At 31.7% G+C, this 18,483-nt stretch overlaps 1 protein-coding gene across 3 annotated transcripts; it reads right to left on the bottom strand.

Moving 5' to 3' along the window:
• Positions 1 to 4,002: 4,002 nt before the first annotated feature.
• Positions 4,003 to 18,058, bottom strand: LOC122576489 (Golgi integral membrane protein 4-like). Of its 3 annotated transcripts, none has more exons than XM_043746873.1 (7): positions 17,808 to 18,058; positions 10,648 to 10,830; positions 10,056 to 10,531; positions 9,758 to 9,877; positions 5,849 to 6,273; positions 5,514 to 5,635; positions 4,003 to 5,431 (listed from the first exon to the last, which is right to left on the bottom strand). In XM_043746873.1, exons 2-7 carry the CDS (start codon positions 10,826 to 10,828, stop codon positions 5,376 to 5,378), a joined length of 1,380 nt encoding a protein of 459 aa, XP_043602808.1. In that variant the 5' UTR covers positions 10,829 to 10,830; positions 17,808 to 18,058; the 3' UTR covers positions 4,003 to 5,375. The 3 variants fall into 3 exon arrangements, with proteins under 3 accessions (XP_043602808.1, XP_043602806.1, XP_043602807.1); XM_043746871.1 differs by having other exon boundaries at positions 5,508 to 5,635; positions 17,808 to 18,057; XM_043746872.1 differs by lacking the exon at positions 17,808 to 18,058 and adding an exon at positions 16,490 to 16,606 and having other exon boundaries at positions 5,508 to 5,635.
• Between the last annotated feature and the right edge of the window lie 425 nt (positions 18,059 to 18,483).

Here is an 18,483-nt window from a genome sequence, read left to right as displayed (position 1 = left end):
TTCTACAATAGTGAAATAAAAATGAAAAATGTGATTAAAGAGGAGAAGATTTTCGTTCGGTAATTTGATGTATTTGGAGGTTAATAGATTAGGAATTGATAGAGTAGGGCATTAATAGATAAAAGACGAAATTTTAATTTAAATTGGTTTTAGGAGAAATCTGAATTTTTTATATATTTCTCGATATTTTCTTTGCTATATTTCTGTAAGACAGAGGATTTTTATTATGAAAATATTTTACACATATTATTTGCTGTAAATTGTTGGTTTAGATATAAGTGAACAAATTTTGTTTTGGTTTTGATTGACTTAGAGAGGGAGTTGGAATTTTAGAGATTTTTGGATGCCAAATTTACCGTCTTTAAGTGTTCATCTTTAATTTTCTTTAAGTTTGTTTGTGAGTTTTGAGTTGTTCTTATTTACTAGTCTCGTTTAAAAAGAAAAAGGAAGAGAGAAGCGATAAAAGAAGGAAGTGATGTTACATAAATTGACAGTTTACATTAATAACATTTTGTTGCAACATTGACTGATTCAGGAAGAATGTTGATATTAAAAATATTTTGATAACAAATCTTGTTTTTAGCGTTTTCAATTATTTTATGGACTATGTATAGAAATTTAGGATGTATAGAAATTTGTTTAGTGAAAAGGGGAAGAAAGAAAAGGAAAGAAAAAAAGAGGGATATAAACTGAAGAAATTTTCACACATTAAATTTGACATGTTGAGAGAAAACGAACATTTAATGTTTCTTCTATACTAAATAGCTTCTATACAAGCATTTAATCGTTTCTGAAAATTCAGTTGTAAAAATACAAGAAGAAATGAGCTAATTTCAAAAATAAAATTAAAAGAACCAATGTTGCAAACTTCTTATTTTTCATTTATTTCCGATTATAACTAGTTGCTACCTAACAAATAAAAATATAATAGTTAAAAACGAGGAGCAAAATGAAAACAAATTGGAACAATTTATACGATGGAAAATCACGATGAGATATTTTTAATGGGGCATGGATATTCTCAAATAAGTAAACAGATTATAAGAAGTAAATTATAATTTCCCTTCTTCGTTGTTTATCGTATTATCTAATGTGTTATTTTACCAAGCACGAACTATCTGTTGAAATGAGTAACAGCCCGTTAATTTACTGAATCTCACATGTAGCGGTGTCGCAACCTTTCACCGGGGTTATCGTGTTAACGTGTATCTCGTTTACTCTAAATACTTGCGTTTCTATGTTCTAGCAGTGTCTACTAACAGTGCCAGTCGTAGACTAGTTAATTAAAAACTACTATTTTGAAAATAATTCCTTCCTGGTAACACAGGATACTGCAAATAATAGGAAACATGATTTAAAAGGAAGGCAAGAAGAGAAAAAATAAAAAGGAGTAATTTAACAAATAACGATGATTACTCATAGCGAAGATGAAGTATCGTTATTTATTATTTAATTAAATATTTTCAATAATCATTCTCATCTTGATCTGGTTAATGTGATAATAATAACGAAAAAGATCTCTTATGGGATGTTATAACAAGAAGATACAAAGACAGGAAATTAAAAATATGTAGAACTGCTCGATAAAAAAATTCATTTCTGTAAAAAAAAAAAAAACATATGGAGACACTCGATAACAATCCGTAGTTCCCTTTTCACAAAAAGACGAAAGGCTATCCTCTCCCAAGGAATGTCTAACCTCCATAAATTGACGAAGTATTCTTGCGAAGATTCGTGAAGGATAATTCAGACGTGAAAAATTCAAAAGGCGAAAAGAAAAAACAAGGAAAACAACTTCTGTCGTGTCACTCGCTGGTTCTCGAAGGTTATTCGCACGTGAATTGTCGAATACGCGAGTCGACTCCTGACGAAGTAATTGAAGATGATTGTGTGATACGTTTTCGAGATGAGATCATGCATCATGACGCTTCTCGTGTAGGTCGTATTCGATTAATGCGAAGGAAGTCGAATTACAGGCGTTTGACGGCTTCACAACAAACCTTGAGACGTTTGATAATTACGAATCGATACGTTTTATGATAGTTTTATGACATTTGCGTTATCGTGCAAACGAGAGCAAATGTTTTAAGGGAATTTAAAAAGAAGAAACATTTTTTTTAACAGATCTCTTTGTATTATTAATTCTGAGTTAAAACACATGCAATATAGATATACATGTAATTATAAAATACAAATAATAGAATATAACATAATAAAATATAAATATATAATATATATAAATTTATATAAATAATTTTTATGTATATAAATGTATTAAATGTATATAAATGTATTCTTAAATAATTTTTTTTTATTTAATAATTTACATTCACAATTTGTACAATTTGGACATTTGGTGAAATTTTTTAGCTGTTTGATTATCGTGTGGGTGGCTACCCCCAGCGGGGTACCATCTTCGTGTTTGTTAGGTTATATTCTTTGTGTTTAAATAATTTGAAGCAAATTTTTTGATTATCAGAGCTATGTATGTACAGAAAATTTAAATTTCATTAGTGTCTCATAATTTAGATGAGTTTAGCGGAACAACTGGCATTACGTACAGTCTTCACTAATAACAATAGATCACTTATATATCCTTCTTTCTTGACACAGCTGTGTATTGTACAGGCAGATTATATAAACTCTTATTTAATAATGTTTGTAGTTTAATACATCTTCATCCATTTATAATTCTTTAAAAATTATAATTTCTATAGCTATGATTCTTACATGTAAAAGTAATCATTCTTACAAGTCTTCCATAAAAGAAAAGAGGATACAAAAACACTTAACTGTTTTCCTGTAAGATACTAAAAAAAAATTAATCTACATATTGCAGGAAACAGTGACAAGAAACCCGAACGCAGTCACAGATTCGTGACTGGATGTTTAAAGGCGATTAGACGCAATGCAAATCGGTTCTGGGAACCGCGATCGTTCTGTATATCGTATTCCAGGCTTGCGTAAGACGAATATAGTGTATACATGTGCATCTGACTCATTGGCAAATAAAATCACGAGCATGTTCCACACGGTTTAATAAAATCGACTGTTCTGCATAATATCTGATGCTCGATATGCAAAATACGACTGATAACATAAATTTGCATTAATTGAAAATACAATTGAAATTCATAACGAACCTACAAATTGAAAATGAATGATAACAACAGTTAATCTATGTTATTTGGACGCCTAAGAAAAGAAAATATGATAAAATGGTAATCTGAAATATCTGAAACGGTTTGCTGTAAAAACATGGATAACGCGTGTATAAGGAACTTGTTATCTGATCGACCAATATATTTAATTAAATAGCATTTAGTTAAAGTCTGATTCATCATGGAACTTTCACAGTGAGTTTATGGAAACATTGAAGCAAACAAGTAATATTATCATCTTAGAAACTCTACTTGCATTATAGAACATAGAAACTGTAGTTTTTTATAACTGCAAGTATTATGTTAACCTTGGTATTTGATTTATAATCTACATATCCAGAAAGAAAAAAGAAGCTATTCTGTTTAAAATCAAAGATATAAGATTAAGTTATGAGATTTAAAAGGAATACTGATTGAATATTCTTGTAGATGATAGTTAATTTACTTTCCATATATTTGATATAGCATATGAACAAAGAGTTTAAATTAATAACGACCTATAAATCATTGATAAATAGAGGCTGTTAAAAAAGAAGATTTTTCTTCTTTGTCTTGCAGATGCAAGTATCAGTTAAAGGTCATTGGGACAGTACAGATTATTCTGCAATATTTTATTTTCTGCAGACACTTCTGCATTATCATAAATACTATACATTCTAAATGTAAAATATTCAGTAATTTATTTTTATGTAACCCGAAGAGCTCAACATGATAATATGTATTATTTTTTAAAGAAAAAGCTTTATATGTTTTAAAGACATTGAAAACGAAAAAGAATTGCTTTCACATTATTCAAATATTAGGTCATGAAGCATCAAGTGTTAAAAGGAAAATGCAAAAAGTTTTTCAATCTTTTATTATGAAAAAACTCTTATGTACATATGGATCACTTTTCTCTGTGTCAGTGTATAAGTAGATATCTACGATCATAACAAATATTAATCTATATCTTTAATAAATTCCTTAAAGTAGTTCCTTTCACTCTGTTAAGTCTTGATTGTTAGCGCCAGAATGACGACTGATAGGCAATAAATAAATCACGTGTACCCTTGTACCGATCGTATTGCACGGTTTCAATAAGAACAGTCGGCTGATTGAATTGCTGAATTCTATTTAAAAAATATCCAACAAGACGGCTTAAGTAATAAGTGCATTTAAGTCACAACTCCACCTTGGCGGATTGTTGAAAGAAATCATGGACTCTTTCACTGGCAGAATATTTCATCTTTTAAGCTTCTTACCAATCGCTCATGCTCCACGAAAATCTGATAATCGAGTGATTGATATACCACTTTAGAAAGGAACAAGTAGGAAGTATTCTCTTAGAATTCCATAAGTGTGTAAGAACATTTAACACTCTAAGTTGTTAATTAGTTACCTACATCCTACATACTTAAACACATGATACAGGACAGAACATTTTCTTCTGAATTAAGTTTTTGTTAACACAGATTAATTGCAAAATAAATGAATTCACTATATTAGAAGACTCTAACTTTATGGAGTCTGTTGAATAGATTAGATTTAATAGACAAGGAATTTTCCTAAAGAAATGCCTCAACAAATACTTATAAATCAATACAGTAATCATTCTAATACTACTGTGACATTTATCACAAAATTGTACTGTTTGTTAAATACATAAACACTGTATAATTAAATGAACAAAGTATTTCTTCCCCTGCCAATGAAAGAGTGAATCTCTGAAAGAGGCTTTTCTTTCCATGGAAACTTTATATAACTCGCGTCTTTTTTACCTTAGAATTAGCTCTAGAAAAATACAGTCTGTTTTTTTTTCTATTCACACACTGCTCGAACCAAACAACGAGCTTATGAATAAAAATACAATCTACTCATGTTGGTTGGGCAGTGGCTATTAAATAGCATCTGTATAGAGTATAGACTATCTAAATCTTTTTGGCTAGATCCCCATAAGAGGTTTCCCCCAAAAAAACGTGTAGATAAAAAAGTAAAATGGTGCATCTATCATTGAGAATCCTTGCTCCATCTTCTTTCTCTCTTCTTTATGATAAATGATGGTTAGCAGCTAAGTCAGTTCATTAAGTAATGGCAAGATGAAGAGTAGACTGATAGTAGATGTTAATTAGTAGACAATAATTGATTTTCTCTTAAATAAGACTCTTGAATAAGAACTGTTTGTTCAAATCTGCCAAACCAGTCCACTTTACGGCATCTTTACTAAAAAAAGATCCTTCACTCCCTTTTCTCTTGCTTTAAATTGTGAGGATAGTCTATTTGATCATCCTCATCTAAAATGATGAACAAAAGATTGAACAATATATAAAACTGAGTTACATAATGAATATATCTTATTGATTTAGTTACCTTCACCTTCATCTTCACCTTCAACTAATCTTAAATCACTGTCCTTCTGCTGGGGTTCTTTATCATATTCAACTCCTTCGTACTGATCATCTCCAATATCAGCTATTCGTTCAGCACCAGCATCAAGGCTGAAGTTCCATTAAAAAATAAATCTTATTATTGGATTACAAACAAAAAACCTATAATATTGTATGAATTAATGTCAACGTAGACTGTTAAAACCAACTAAATTTTTGTAATTATCTAAGATTTCTAAAATATCCGTACAAAATTGAGAACTGAATTTGGTATAAAATTGGCTGAATACAAGAAATATTAAATTATCCTTCAATGAAACATACCCAGCAAGACGAATGTGATTCAATTCATCTCCAATCTCCTGTATGCCAGGCCCAACATTGAACCAACCATTTCCTCTTCTATCTGGAACTTGGTCATCGGCTCTTCTAGCTGGAACAGCTGGAAATGGAGGATCTAGATTTCCATTTTCACCTTCTTGCTCTTTACTGTTGACATTAATCTTCTGTTTGGGCTCTTCCTTCTTCCTGGCTACTTCGTCTTGTTTCTCCTCGCGATTTTCCAATTTTTGATCGATCATAATCGGAATGGGTGGCACGCCAACAGGAAGCTTGGACTTCGGGACCGGTTTCGGAACCGGAAGCGCCTTATCCACGGATATGGACACTGGATTGCCGCTAGTTGCTGGCGTTGAAGTCTCCAGCTTCACGGCTGGGATCGACTTCATCGAACTCGTGGCCACTGTGCTCTGGAAAAATAATTTTGCAATCTTCTCTGTTTGCTTCATTTATTATATTAAATTTTAAAGCATTTCGAAACATTATTTTTATTTTATTTTTGATACATTTATTCTTATTTTATACTTGGAGTATTGCTATTCGTGGAACGTAAATTTCAATAATTTATTTATTTATTTACTTACATACTGAGAACTAAATCTAACTTTCATTTCTTCATTACTATCATAATGCAAAGTGCAATTTATTTTTACTAGGACTAAGTATTCTGTTCTCTCACATACACATGCACTCTAAGGAAACAAATTAATTATTCACAAAATATTCATTCTTCACTTTATAAATTTATATTTCTTTTTTGTATAAAAAGAAGGATTCTAGTTGCAATAATTCTATGCCCTTAAAATATAGATAAGCAAGCGAGTGTTTTGGAAAATAGTAGACTACAGATGTGGATGAAGAAACATTTTCAGATACATTTTGTAAAAATTAACTTACCTGCTTCAGTTTCTATTGGCAAAGAGGAATAGTTGTTTCTTTTTCTTCAAAGCTACGAAAGCATGTGAATAAACAAATATTGCATAAAGCATGCTCTTTTTTAAAGAAAAATCACCTGATAAAAAGAGAAAATGTCACTAAAAATTTTTCTTTAATTTTGAAAATTAGAAGCTTCTTCTCCATTTTTAAATTAAATGGATTGATATGTCAACTTTGTTTTGTAACTTGAATTTTATTGAAAAGACAGTTTTAATCACACTAAAAAGAAATTGAAGGCAACAGCAAAATATCATAGAGCAAGTTCCAATGAAGCAATATTAAAAACTTAACCAAAGAAGAAGCTCAAGCGTGAAAAATCAATTAATTAAAAATATTTATCATCCAATTATAAAAGTTCTACACCAAGATATTATTTGGTGAAATCAGAAATATTATTGCAAAGAACGTGAAAATCAATTAATAAAACTTTCGAGAAAATTAATTAAAAATATCTTTCGCATGAACAAGAGAAATAATTTTGAGAAGAAAATATTAAATGCTTTCACCTTCTAATGAGACTATTGTTTTATTTAAAAGAAAGAAATAAAGGGATCTATTAAAAAAGAAATTTAAACCATCTCGCCAAAGATTCTTATTTCTGATATTTAATTAGATCTTTCTCTATCTTTCTTTTTAAATTTGCAGCAAACTAGTAATAACAAGGAAGCAGATCAGTTTAGTTAGGTTTCTGCGAGGGTGCCATAAAAAATGCAAGCAGATCAAAATAATAACAATTTATTAATGCATTGATTAACACGGACATACAGGCACATTCAATACAGCTTGCAAGCTACATGTATATGACTGGTTTCTTTTTTAACTATTCAAAAGAATCGTTCATCTTTCCTTTGCATTAGGCTGTCAATCGATAAAAAAATTATACCTTGAGTAAGAAGAACTTTTATAATTGAATTATGAGATACCAATTATAATTGTACGCAATTGAAACTGAATGTATAATGTGTTGACAGCCTAATGTGTTCTAATTTACATGTAAAGATTGCTAAATATAACAATACAAATTAAAAAAAAAGGGTACTCAACACTTACACAATTGTTAAAACATTTTGTCTTCTGCAGAATTCAAACATTATTCTTGTGATATTGCACTTGAAAAATTTATATTAAAAAATCTACATGGAAATAGTAAGTAGGATTGAGTTAGTGGATTTTTTAAACTGCTTATTTGGTTATTTATATTTTTCCAAGTTATTTATATTTGTTCAAGATTCGAGAAAAAAAATTACTCTTCTGGAAAATCACAGTTTGCCCTAGATAGTACATAGAGAACTTTATTTCTCAAATATTTATGATAGCTTAGAAGCGATATTGATTTCTTTTTTAGAATTACAATACTCTATTATGATATAGTTATAATAAGTATTTAATACCAGTTAATACTGATACTGATAATATAAATTAATTGTAAAAGAAGATAGATAAAACTACTAAATAATCTTCGAGATAATATTAATTAATAGGTCATCCCATCATGCAACAGATTTTTCATATTTTCTATCATGTTTCCTCTCAAACCATCATCATACTGTTTAATCTACACTTGATTTGCCGATGATACAGGAAAGAATAATTCTGTGGACTGATCTCGAGTCCTTTGAGTCAACTAAAGAAATTGTCTATCTACAGCACCAAGTACAAACCATGCAAATTACGTGCATGTGTAAACATTACCAGATAGATTATGCTAAGAAGAATTCAGTTCCCCAACAATCAACCATTTAAAGGCACTTCTTTGAACTTCCATAAGCTAGGAAAGTCAGCTTTCTAGCTTATCATGACTACTTCTATAGTTTAGCTATTCTCTTCCAATTCATTTTGTATTTTGAATGGCAATAATTTGTTCTTGCAAGAAATGTTAACACATTCTCTACAACATCTTTCTGTATTTCTGTACAATATATTTAATAATACAATATACTTTTATTATAGACATGAACCGTTTGAGTTTTGATTTCCCTTTTTTTACCAAACACCAAGCATGATATTAAAATTACATCTAAATTAAGTTCTGGTAGCGAATGTGTTAAGTAGTAACTAAGGTGAGCACAGTCAGAGTGTCACTACTCATATATTAACTTTAATCTTTCCAACTATACTCACAATTACTTTGATTAATAATATATCTAAAACGCTTTAAGGACTTTTATAGTAAAGAGAATCACAACCGAAGCCTGAACTAAAGTCAGGAGCTACACTTAATCGTCAAGAAATTAGCTGCAATATCATAAAATCTTAAATCAAATCATAAAATCTTTATACAAAAAATAAACAAACATGTTTCTCCAAGAACAGCCATTATGGCATACTAAATACAATTATCCATAATATTTGTAACAAAAATATATCTGACAAGGCATTACAAGTTTTGATCAATCTTATTCGTCAGATCATTCTCAAAATTTGATTTATGATTCCATCTACATTGTTTTGAGCTTTTTCCAACTTCTTCTCTACCTTCTCAGAAGTCTGTTGGACTGGAGAATTTTTTTCATCAATGACAGCAGAATGTTCTTTTTCCCTTACCACTGAGACTGTGGTATGCTTCTTCACAGCAAAATTCATGTTAATTGTCTGAGCTATACCTGGTAAATTGGTAGAAGAGTGTTTGTCATTGAACTTGTCATTAATCTGGTTGGGCGGTGGGATAACTTGTTTTGGCTCTTTATTGATCTCAATCTGAATTTCATCATTCACAGATTGACCACCCTCCTTTTTCTGATGTTTCTCTTGAAAATCGTAGGGCAATGGTAAAACTTCTGCTTCCTTTAACTCGTTTGGACCCACTGGGACGATGTTGCCATTCTTCTGAGCGAATCTAACGTTGTTCATCTCGTTCACCCGTTGTTCATTCGATTGCAGAGGATCCTCAATCGTTTGCTGAGCGACTGGTGCATACAGGGGCTGCGGATTTTTATTGTCATTTGTCGGTGGACTTACCTGTTGCTGCTGTATCCGATTAACAAGCTGTCCTGCGTTTTCTGCGTCTGCGGATTTCGCTTGTGAAGGGTGCGGATTGGCTACGTTTGGCTCTGGAGAAGTAGTTTTGCGTGATGTTTTCTATTGGAGATAAAAAACAGAAGGTTACAGACCAATTCTCTTAAATAAATAATCTATCAATGTGAAGAGTCTTCAAAGAAAAATTAAGAATCACGGATCAATATTTTGAAATGGATAGATTAGAAATTTGAAAAATCTTCAATTAAATAAGACTATTAGTATAAAAAAGGAATCATACCCTGGCTTCTTCCAGTTCATGCTTCAACTGAAACACTTCCTTCCTGAGATGTTCAATAGTGCTATCAGTATCCCCATTGCTCTTTAACATATCATTGTACTTTTGTTCCAGTTCATTCTTCTGGGTGTCCAGTTCCAGAAACTTATTCTTTAAATGTTCCAAGGCTTTCTCTTTGTCCTCTCTTGCTTGTCTGATACGACTACGAAGTTCTCTGAGCGTTGTCTCCAGTTTACTAGTGTCTTCTAGAGCTTGTTGATCACGCTTCTTACATTCTTCTTGCAAATCCTGGTGCTCTGTCTGCAGCAGCTTGTAAGTTTGTTGCAAAGAGTTGAATCTCTGCATTGCCTCTATGCTATCCTTGTCTCTTAGGGACTTTTCTCTAGATGCACGCTGTTGCAGTTCTTGTTTCACTGCTGCATTTGAACTCTTTTCCTCAGCCAAGGATCTTTCCAGCCTCACTTTGTACTCGAATATCACTAGAAATGAACAGAAATAATTTTTCAATACAGCTGCTTACAAATTTATCTGGGAATAAATGCAATTTTCTCAAATTGAATCAGATTCCTTATGGTGCATATCTAGTAATCCATACCTTGAAGCTGAGCAGCCAGAGCCTCCTGTTGATGAGCACATTGAATGTGAAGTTCCCGAAGCCTGGCCATCTCTGAGGTGGCGGCGCGGTAGAGGAACACTAGAAGAAGACCCACCACCCCGCAACCCCCGTACACGGCCAGGCGGCCGACTCGGCCTCTGCCAAGTCTAGAACCACTCATCTCTGCAAACAAAATACATATCACAAGATTATAATATAGTAATCATGAAAGTGAGTTGCATATTCTTGGGGTATGCATACATACAGTTGATCAAAATGCGGTCAAATTTCTTTTTTTTTTAATGTTTTTCAAAATAATACCAATTTTCTTCTATTTGAAGTATAATGCACTAATTAAATTTTTGTGTTATTGTTTATTATTTATTTATTATTTTAAACGTCCAAACAAAAGAAAAAAAATTAAAAAAAATTATCTTGTAACCATCCTCCCAAAAAAATAAAACAAACAGCGTTATTATCATAAATACAAGATCTATTAATGCAATCTGAGTTACAAGCTACATTCTCACTATTTTCACTTCCTACTTTGCAACTTTTTAATTATTCCACTACTTCAATATTCTGTTTATTATTAAATAAATTGCTGACAAATGAATCTTAATTTTTACGGCGCATGTGACATCAATTTGATCAACTCGAAACTTCTTTTATCCCGCAGAAGTGAAAACGAGAAATAAGGTCAAGGGGTGAGAGAAGCTCAAGCATGAGAGCATAATTTACGCCAGCGTTGGCCCCAGTGCGACGTTCAATGCAAGTGAAAGTCGATGATTGCGACTGTAATAACTTTTATCCGGCGATATCCTCTTGCATAATGGCTCATCTTGGAAGACGTACTAAAAAATCGAGAAATTTCTACGAACGTTCAAATCTGAGATTGTGCATGATAGATGCAATTGACAGACACTTTTAACGAGTGAGAAATAAGATAGTGAAATTTGTAACTGAACAAGACAGTGAACTACATCTCGTCCTAATTAGAACTGTCATGTATTATATTTTCTGCTCGAGACTTTTCCTCGATCGTCACTTTAAATTTATCTTTACAGAAAGAGTTAAAAGTAACTTATAGGATTTTTGTTAAATAATTTTATTACATAAATTCAATATGAGAAATTAAACAATATATGTTTAATATATTGAAAGACAGGTTTTTTAATTTTTCTTTCATTTTATTTTTGGCGCCATTTTCATACAGTACCACGTGACTCAATAATTTAAGAATATTAAATATTGAAACTCATAATTACTATAATCTAAATATTATGAAAGATTAGAGAAAGAATAATATTATGAAACACGAGATTTAGTACCTGGAGAGTTTTGTCGAAATGAAGTATCTGGCGACAGTATCTGATCCGGCACTAACAGTAAAAAAGGAGGACAATCCGTTTTGTAATGGACTTACCATTTTTAACTTATCATTTTTACGTATATTAATAACAAATAATAGAAGTACAGCAATAATTGAATAATATTCATTACGAATTGTGCAATTACAAATCAGAATAGATTATCGTGATCTGCTTTATCGATCGAAAAACGATAACGTAATTTCCAGTAAACACATGTTGACGGGTAGGTATTAATCTAAACGTTAAGCGCATACATGTTTGCAAAAGGAAGGGTGGATGGTCGCGTGACACGCTTTCATTTCCTATATCTCGAAGAAACTATATAAAGCGGGACGCCATAGAGCTGGAGAATACACATAGACCGTTTATCTTCCCCTCCTTTTAATCCCTCTTAATTATATCTCTCATCCCCTTATAAAGCTGCAAGATACACAACTACCGGTTCGTGGAAAATCGTAATTGCACGTTTGCTCGTTCTACTGCTATTTTATACCATGAATTAGAATGCCGTATTAAGATCAGCTATTAAAACCTTTATTTATGTTTTCATTCATTGGAAAGAGAAACAGTGCAACGACTGAACTAACCTCGTTGAAACTTAACCTAACATTGATAGATACAAGACTTATTTTTTTAAGAAAAATTTTCCTAGTATCTATTCTTTTATATTGCAAAGTTCTTCATGTAGTAACTATGATAAATTCTTATCATTTAAATAAAATTTCCCTAATGACTATGACAAATTCTTATTCTCCTGTATTAACTATTACAAAGTGACCGCGTTTCCATGAATCGCGATTTCTGTTGTTTCTCAACGACAATGAGAAGAGATTCGATACAAATACAATTTTATCTCGAGTTTAACCAGTCTGAAAAATATTCCCCGATACGTCTCGCATCCCTAAGTAGGTCTTAGCTTTTTTATTCTTGGAAACTAAATACACCGCATTACTTGTGGTTAAATGAATACACCGTGGATGGATTACAAGGACAAACAAATACAGATTAAGATCGATTCACGTAAAAAAATTGTTTGGTATTTTTCCATAAAATAGGTAATACAATAAGTTATATTATGTATGTTATATTCCAGTATATTATGTATCTAATAATATCATGTTTACATTTCAAACTAACTTTGTAAGTTAAATGCAATTACGATTAATACAGTGTATTAAATAATCCAATGAGAATATAGTAAAAACTTAAGCTTAAAAATATAATACAGCCATTTCAATTATTAAATAAATCGCGTATTTCTGTCTTCCAATATATGTACGTAATAATAAGGCGTTAAATCGATTGATTATTATTCGGCGGTATAAAACCAAATTTAATCTCGTTTAATGATTCAAAGAATGAGATTTCCACGCGTGTCTTTTAATGTAGTGCATATATACAGTCCGGCTTTCATACATTTCGACGAGGCAAAAATTGCTGCTTTTATACGAAAGCAAAAAACATAGATAATTTAATACCGTCCCGGCGCGAAATAATAAAATGCGTCAAGTTATTTAGTTCTGTCAAATGAAATAAAATCGTTTATCACGAAGCTGCGCTTTGTTTCGCTAAAAAATTGATCCAATTAACGAAATAGCGAGCACCGGTTTGTTCTCCAACAATACGAATTTAAAGTTAGGTTATAAAAACTTGCGCGATACTAAAATGGATATATTTAGTTCTTTTTTAAGGAAAGAACTTCTTCATGTGTCAGTTAGAAGGAATATTGTTTGAAATTAGGTCAAAGAAGAATAATCTTAGTATTTAAATATGAATTGGACGACAAAACCGTAGAAGTTAATGTGCACGCGGGCTTAGAAGCGAGTTTAACCTGCAAATGGATTAAATTTCATGTTCTTTCTGCTTCGAGTCAGTCTTCGATTATTCCTATGGGAAGCTGCATTCAAGAAACTGATTGTAAAAATATTTAGAATGCTAATGCAAATAAAATGATGACGTAGATATATTCTAAATTCCCTGAAATGAGTAATGGTCTCTTTATTGAAATATTGCATGCCAAAACAAGATAATTATTGATACAAAGCTATTCATTAAGCAGAACTGATGCCATTTAGTAGTAATCAATCGTACAGTGCCTAATGAATTTGAATATGTACAGAATGCCATGGACATGTACATATTTATGATCGTGGCAACATTCAGCTTTCACCAGAAAACTGAAGTTGTTCGTAACAATTAATGTACAATTTATTGCGGAAGAAGTCATATCAATTCTTGAAACATTGTGCATTAATATTGTTGTATATAGTATATGTCCATAGTATTCTGTCATGCTATATGTCATGGTAGACGCACAGCTATAAAAACGACTAAATCGATTATTCAATTACAAAAAATGAAAGAAGTCTTAAGAACATATAACCTAACATAAAGAATTCATATACATTAACTCCTAACAATATTTATCTAATTTCTTTTATGAATAGACTGCAAGTATTTGTGTAAATTTATATTTTTATGAGTACAATACCAAAGCAAGACGTGCACTTTTAATATTTTATATATTTTTGCTTATTATGTACACTTTGCATCTTTAAATTTCCTCAAAAATGCATAAAAATCGTCAGACCATTCATCGTCTTTCAATTATTCTCCAAATATTAATTGTCATATGACCATATATCAATTTCCCAACTATATATTTTGAATGCAATATGTCGACTAATAAAATTAAACCAAAACTGATATAATCGTATAGCTTTTCGAATAAATTATTCACCTGCTACGTGTAACTTAAAATTCGAAAGCGGTTTATCGATGGTTTATCGTTGCATCCTCAACCACCATAACCTATACAAAACAAACGGGGAGGGTCCGCCACGGCAACTTTTGATCGGCGTACGTACAATGTAACGTAACGTGAGCAGAGGCAAACGTCTGAAATTGGACACCGGTAATTACGATAGTCTGCTTTTATCGTTGCACTTCGACCGGCTCTGCGAGAACGGAAATTACATCCGTCTCGCATGGCTCATCCACGGTTTGCTCGTCCTTGCTGGCCGCGCGAATTATCGAGGATATTTGCGATACCGTCCAAAGAGACGATACCTCGTATACGTGTGCAATTGTGCATGTATATATAAATGTGGTGGGAAAAATGCACGAAGGGTGGAGTGCAGGCTACCTAGCGGCTGAATTCCGAGTTCACTGACACTTTCGAGCACGCGCGATAGATCCTGCTTTCACGCGTTTACATATGTGTAACGCACGTCCATGTGTCTGGAATTATTTTAACAGCGTTAAGGTTAGCGTACTCAAATTTTATTTAATTATCGGAGAGATTCTTCAGCGATTGGTGCGATAGGATGTAAATAATTTTGAATAATTATAACTCAATTATTGATTTGATACGTTTTTAAGACGGCTGTTTATTTACCCGGTGACGTAGTTTCCATTCGCGATCTAGCTGCATTTTCAATCGCGTTCATAAAATATTAAAAAAAGATTATAAGGTTTACGGTCGATTTAATAGAATTCTCGGAAGACCGCTGAGAAACCGGTTTCTAGTTAATGGCGCGACGTGGTGTGAGAATATAAATGCGGCTTTTCGAAGATTCTATTTGCCGCGTTGGAAATTCAACGAGCAATTAAAAACTGTATCGCAATGACCAGTTTAATTTGAAATGAAAACAGTTTTAATACAAGTCATGTGAAATTTCTTTAAAAAGAAGTCGAATAATTTTTAGTTTACTATATGTATGATAAATCATACTTGTTTACAAACAATGAATTAAAGACATACCCAAAATAGAACTAGAAAAAGGCTAATTGTATTTCTGATAGGAGAAATCCAACAATCAAACTCTAAATTCAAACTTTCAAACTTAGATAGAGTTACATTCAAACGTTTAAACATTCAAGGCGAAGCTAATATTTTATCGAGCTCTATATAAAGAGCGGCTTTCACAATTTTTATACGCTTTCTAACGCGGAAGAAAATTTATAAAGAATAGTGCTATACCGACTTAACTTTGTGCCTTACGGGTCATTTTCCATCCACTGTCTGATGTCTTTCTATTATTAAAAAATTTGTTAAGTCTGTGAAAATTATTTAAGAATACGTAATTGAATACTTGAGAAAGAATAAGATTTTCAAGAATAAAGACTAAAGAATAAGTTAAAATTAAAAATTAAAAATATGGAAAAATTATTTTTAATATTATTTTTAATTTCTTATATCAATTTTACACTAAAATTTTTCTTAAAATATTACATATATTTTTACTCATTAAAATAAGAGAGAATAAGCCGTAAGCTATAAAAAATCGAAAAGCGTAACGAAGAACTTTACTGCGACTGAAAGTTTTCTTTTAACTGCATTTGCGCTTTCATGTAGCTTTTATTTAAGAGCTTAGAATTATGTAGTTATAAAAAGTACATATACCGCCTAATTTTCGAGGTCGCACCTCGAAATTTAAGTGTTTCACATGTATACGACATATACATACATATATTTATAACCTCACATGTAAATGCATCGTTAACCTTATTCACCAGCTGCAGATTGCCACACATTAAACGATAGTATTTATCCTCGTTGAATCTTCACCATAACAGCACTAAACAAAAGCATGTCAACTTCACCCACCACAAATTTTGAATTATCAGTTATGTAATGTAATTTATACGGGAGATTACTACAAGATTTGATTGTAGATTTTAACACTATGCAAAAGTTCATGGTATGATTGATCATTATACAGAGAAAAAAGAGATAAAAGATGAATAAATATTTGCTCGTTAAATAATAATTTTTATCAAATAATACGTACGATTAATTTCACACTATTTTATCAGTAGTTCTCTTTATGTACATTAATCATATCCATCACGTTGAAAAAATACACTTATCAGGGTACGCAAATAAATTTATGTATATTTAAAAGGTAAATTATTACATAAATAATTTCTTTTTTTACAAAGTTTTCCTAATGCAAATTTACATCTACGAAAAATGATTCCCACAATTTGTGTTGAGTTTTCTCTCATCAAATGTTTGCAATTCACAGGATACGTATATCGAATCGTTATGGATGTCTGTATTTACAATATTTTCTCTTTTTCACAAACTTTAAACTCGGAATAATTAGGTCATTTCTGATTCGGATGCCTTCTAAACTACGTTTGTATCATTATTTTGTTCTTCTTCCATTGTTAAATGAGAATAGCAAGTCCAGATTATCTATTTTGTTGTCAGTACTATTACTGTAAATTTACTACAGTAACAATGTTTTTGATTTTGTAACTATAATAAGGCAATTTATTTACCAAATGCAATAAACATGCTGTACCAGTCACTTAAGACCCATTACATGAAATTGATGCAACATAAAACGTGTTAACGCGTCCTTTTCCTTGAAATATTAAAATATACGTAAAACTGCCAGTGTCCTTGAAATAATAAAATATACGTAAAACTGTTGGAGTCCTTGAAATAATAGAATATACGTAAAATTGCTGGAATCCTTGAAATTTAAAATATACTGAACTAAAATATACTGAAATAATATAATATAAAATATACTAAAATATACTGAGATCTGAAATGACCCAATCATAATCATCCGACGTTTAATTGTGTATTATCATTATAACTCTGTATCATCCATTCGCGCTTAATTTCACAGGTGAACACTTCACAAGGCACGATCGCACTTAATGATTAATCCGTCTCACAGCACCGATCTCAAATTATCAATCAAATTATTATGCAATGAAATAACACCATATACACTGGTTAGATTACACATGGAAAGCTGCGCCTACCTCATACACGAGTAGAGAACTGTACTCTCAGCTCTCCGTCATCGCCGCGTCCTCAAACTGTTATCTTGCGATTAATAGCCCCAACCGCGAAGAAGAAACTTCGCAACGCGATTACACGGACGCGAACACGACGTACTCGTCGATGGAGCTATCCTCCAGCTGAAATGCCGCGATCCAGATGAAGCACAACCGACAGGTTAGGACTCTTGCGAAAAACCAGACTCTAGACAATACAGTTGAACGTTCTGAAGCCGGTTTCCCCCACCACTAGTTCGTGGCTGCCACGCCATTAAAACGAAAGGTTCGCCAACCAATCAGACCTCGCCACTTCGGCAGATGACCAATGCATGGATTCGCCATTGCCAACCTATGATTAAAAAATGCTCTAATCAGGTAAAAAAATTCAGAAGCTCGTCAACAGTGCTCGCTTTGTTATTGGAGGGAAGAATTAAATATTTTTCAATTGACATATAGAATTATGGATTAGACAATTAGAAATATGGAGACTAGGTTAGTAATTTCGAACCTTCAAAATCATGATTGAATAATACTGTATATTTTTCTTTATTTTAAAGTTGATAAAGAAAATCGGGAATATAATTCAGTATTTTGTTAAATATTATAATGGTATTATGAGGAGATAACAATATTAAAATATTTGCATAGAACGAAGTTT

This window comes from Bombus pyrosoma, linkage group LG16, assembly GCF_014825855.1.
Source record: "Bombus pyrosoma isolate SC7728 linkage group LG16, ASM1482585v1, whole genome shotgun sequence".
NCBI classification, from domain to species: Eukaryota; Metazoa; Arthropoda; class Insecta; order Hymenoptera; family Apidae; genus Bombus; species Bombus pyrosoma.
The sequence above is the reverse complement of the archived record's forward strand: the minus strand, read 5'-3'. Positions and strand labels throughout refer to the sequence as shown.

What these genes read in the sequence shown, in the direction of transcription:
- LOC122576489 (XM_043746871.1), bottom strand. Translation starts at nt 10,828, where the DNA reads ATGAGTGGTTCTAGACTTGGCAGAGGCCGAGTCGGCCGCCTGGCCGTG. An exon ending in TCTGGCTGCTCAGCTTCAAG is followed by an intron (nt 10,532 to 10,647) that starts GTATGGATTACT and finishes GTTCATTTCTAG; the next exon opens with TGATATTCGAGTACAAAGTG. An exon ending in AGGTGAAGATGAAGGTGAAG is followed by an intron (nt 5,432 to 5,507) that starts GTAACTAAATCA and finishes TCATCATTTTAG; the next exon opens with ATGAGGATGATCAAATAGAC.